The sequence below is a fragment of the Cibotium barometz genome, chromosome 15 (genome assembly GCF_041138505.1).
Source record: "Cibotium barometz isolate CiBa-2024 chromosome 15, ASM4113850v1, whole genome shotgun sequence".
NCBI classification, from domain to species: Eukaryota; Viridiplantae; Streptophyta; class Polypodiopsida; order Cyatheales; family Cibotiaceae; genus Cibotium; species Cibotium barometz.
In genome coordinates, this window is record NC_141060.1 from 8,259,797 (window position 1) to 8,262,663 (window position 2,867).

At 38.9% G+C, this 2,867-nt stretch overlaps 1 protein-coding gene across 1 annotated transcript; it reads left to right on the plus strand.

The window, feature by feature from the left end:
• Positions 1 to 411: 411 nt before the first annotated feature.
• LOC147630927 (acireductone dioxygenase 2-like) lies at positions 412 to 2,258 on the plus strand. The gene is made up of 4 exons (XM_086809950.1): positions 412 to 535; positions 1,314 to 1,438; positions 1,584 to 1,657; positions 2,183 to 2,258. Exons 1-4 carry the CDS (start codon positions 412 to 414, stop codon positions 2,256 to 2,258), a joined length of 399 nt encoding a protein of 132 aa, XP_086666076.1.
• Positions 2,259 to 2,867: the final 609 nt, after the last annotated feature.

A 2,867-nucleotide genomic window follows, 5' to 3' on the forward strand; every position in this document is an offset into this window, starting at 1 on the left:
GCAGCTTGCTTTCTCGCAGGATAGCTAATTAGAAGAAGCTATGGAGGCTCAGCTTGTTTGCTGCGTTAAAGATTGCGTCATGATGCTCAAGGCCTAAGGGAGGTTTTACTCTTTGTTAATTTAATTTTCGTGTAGAACTCGGCGTCTTACATTGGAAAATAGATGTTGACTGCAACTGGGAGAGAGACCCTACGCTCGAGAGAGTAAAAGGCGACCATGGCTACGTTTATTGGGTAATCAGCTTGTTATTGCAGCTAGCAATAATTAATCGTTTGGTATTTGATTCCTATGATATGGCATTATAAAAACGCAGTACTAGTGCAGCTTACTAATGCAAATGAAGGTGACGACTACTACTACTACTACTGCATGCATGCATATGTGATATGATTTTGGTTTGTAATTACTACCATGATGCAGGAGACGATAACTGTAGCACCTGGCGTTATGGACAACTTTGAGCAGAAGACTGAACACTTCTTTCAGGAACATCTGCATCCCTATGAAGAAAGCCGACTTATCCTTGAAGGCCGTGGTAAATCAAATCAGTCACTTTATTTGGTCATGAAAATCTTCGATGATATTGCATAATTATTGATTACCCCTTCCTACATGTACGACGCGCCGACCAACGTCAACCCTATTGGCTCCCAAGCAACCCAAATTCCGGTCAAGTAGCTGTCAACGACGTTCATCTTCTTGCATATATACGTCGCCCTCCTCCACTGTGCTGTGCTGCAGTGGGCAACTCACGGAACTTTATCTACCACCAGCGCCTACCTATGTCATGATCATGGTGGTGTGGTCACACATCCCATCAACGTATGATTTGTGGTGACTCTGCACTCACACCTCAGGCAGCGAAAATGTATTTCAACATTGCATGACTTGCTGATAGCTTGCTCCTCCTCCTCCTCCAAAGTCTTGGAAAGGGAACGATATGCTACAAGGGTAGAGCTACGAAGGTAGGGTCTCCGTCTTGCTCTCTCATGCGGAACGCAACAACGAGCAGCATTAGCATGAGAAGACGAAGTGTGCGTGTGCGAGGATTTGGGCGAAACAAATTTGGGCATGATGATGTTCCGGAAAGAAGACTTGAAAGCAAGAAAACGCGAGGAGGGTAGAGAAGCCATCGGCACCATCGTCGAGCAGATATTCAAATTAGGCTTCAATATGCAAACTAAAAACCTAGGCTTGTTTTTGTGTAATGTTATATATATATATATATAGATAACCTGGTATGTGTAGCATTGCACTTATAACTAGGAAGTGCAGCTAAGCTAATGCTAATCATATCTAGCCTTTCTACGCAGGTTATTGGGACATAAGAGATTACGATAACAGCTGGATAAGGTTTACTGTCAAAAAGGGCGATATGATTACCTTGCCGCCAGGAATGTACCATCGATTCACGCTCGACACCGAAGACTACATTAAGGTACATATGATTATCTTTTTGACTCGCGGCGCGTAAATACTAGGATCAACCAATCCTTGATCTTTGCACACACTCCTTGATCATATTCCCTCACTATTATTTCGGTTTCATTAATCTTAATCTACCAATTACCTTACCAACGCAGGCAGTTCTTCTATACACAGAGGTTCCCACGAGGATCGATCTTCTTAAACCTGATGGAGATGAGATAGAGTCGAGGTAAATTTATCATCCTCTCTTTCTCTCTTTGTAGGAGGAGTGATAGGCTATAATTTTTATGTACTATGAAGCGAATGTCTTGGTAACACTCTAATCGGTTCAGGAGCTTGTTATAATCTGTCTGTATTCTTCTTGTTACTATCAGTCACCTCCTTGAACTTTTCACACAGACTTTAGATGAAGTGAAACTTATCTCCAATAACTAGTATTCATTCCTTCCTCTATTTGGAAAAAAAAAACATTTTTAGATTAAGTGAGACTTATCTCCAGCTAGTATTCCTCTCTTTTTTTTTTCAATAACATGTCTTTACAAAGACAAGACAATCCACACCCATGAGTAGGTAGTCTTGCATTATCATGATATATCTACTTTAAATATTTGCATAATTTGGTTTTCCTTCACAAAGAATTTATCTTTCGTATACGCATGTATATAGTGAATTGTTGGTTTTGCATCATCATAATCTGTTGTTGACGGTGTTGCAATGTCTCTAACTATTAACAGGCTTTTGGTTGAATTTACAGGAAAGAGTATGTGGCCAATGTGTTGAGCAATCCTAGTGCAATGTTTAGGTCGATAAACTCGACACTAGCAATGTGATAAGAGATCATTAAGCATGCTACAGGCATGAATTCATAGACAATACATTTTGTATCAGAAGCTAGCTTCGGATTTCTTTGATGGAGTTAATTAAGAGAGGAGGAGGAACAATATAGTTGGCTTCTGCTCTTGTAGTATGAAGATAGAGAAGCTTGCCCATTTTTTGGATGGCCTCTTTTTTGATTCATGAATGTGGTTTAGAATTCGGTTTGTTTGGAAAAGAAATATGCTTTTATAGAGTTGAAAAATGGTTCACGTCTTCAACGATCCTTCTTGTGGTTTTTATGTTTTAAAAAATCATTGTTCTATCTACACTCTTCTTTTTTTTGTTGTACGTATTTCTTTTTTTGTTGTGAATAAAAGTTTTCCTAATGGTCATCTCATCTCCTAATCCTGCCATTCTCAATAGAAAATGGAAATCCAGAGTTGATTATAAGATAACTTACAATTTCTTTTAAAGAATAGACATTCTAACAATGGTGTTCTACATCCCATAATGAATAGGCAATCTTTGATGAGTTTTCTTTGTGTGTATGCATGTGTGTGTTCATTTGGCTTAGCTAGGATATTTAAAAAAATCTTATCATATTTTGAGTTTGAAGGTATTCT

Coding starts and splice junctions, on each gene's coding strand:
- LOC147630927 (XM_086809950.1), top strand. CDS start 412: ATGATGCAGGAGACGATAACTGTAGCACCTGGCGTTATGGACAACTTT. Junction 1,439..1,583: donor ACACCGAAGACTACATTAAG/GTACATATGATT, acceptor TTACCAACGCAG/GCAGTTCTTCTATACACAGA. Junction 1,658..2,182: donor GGAGATGAGATAGAGTCGAG/GTAAATTTATCA, acceptor TTGAATTTACAG/GAAAGAGTATGTGGCCAATG.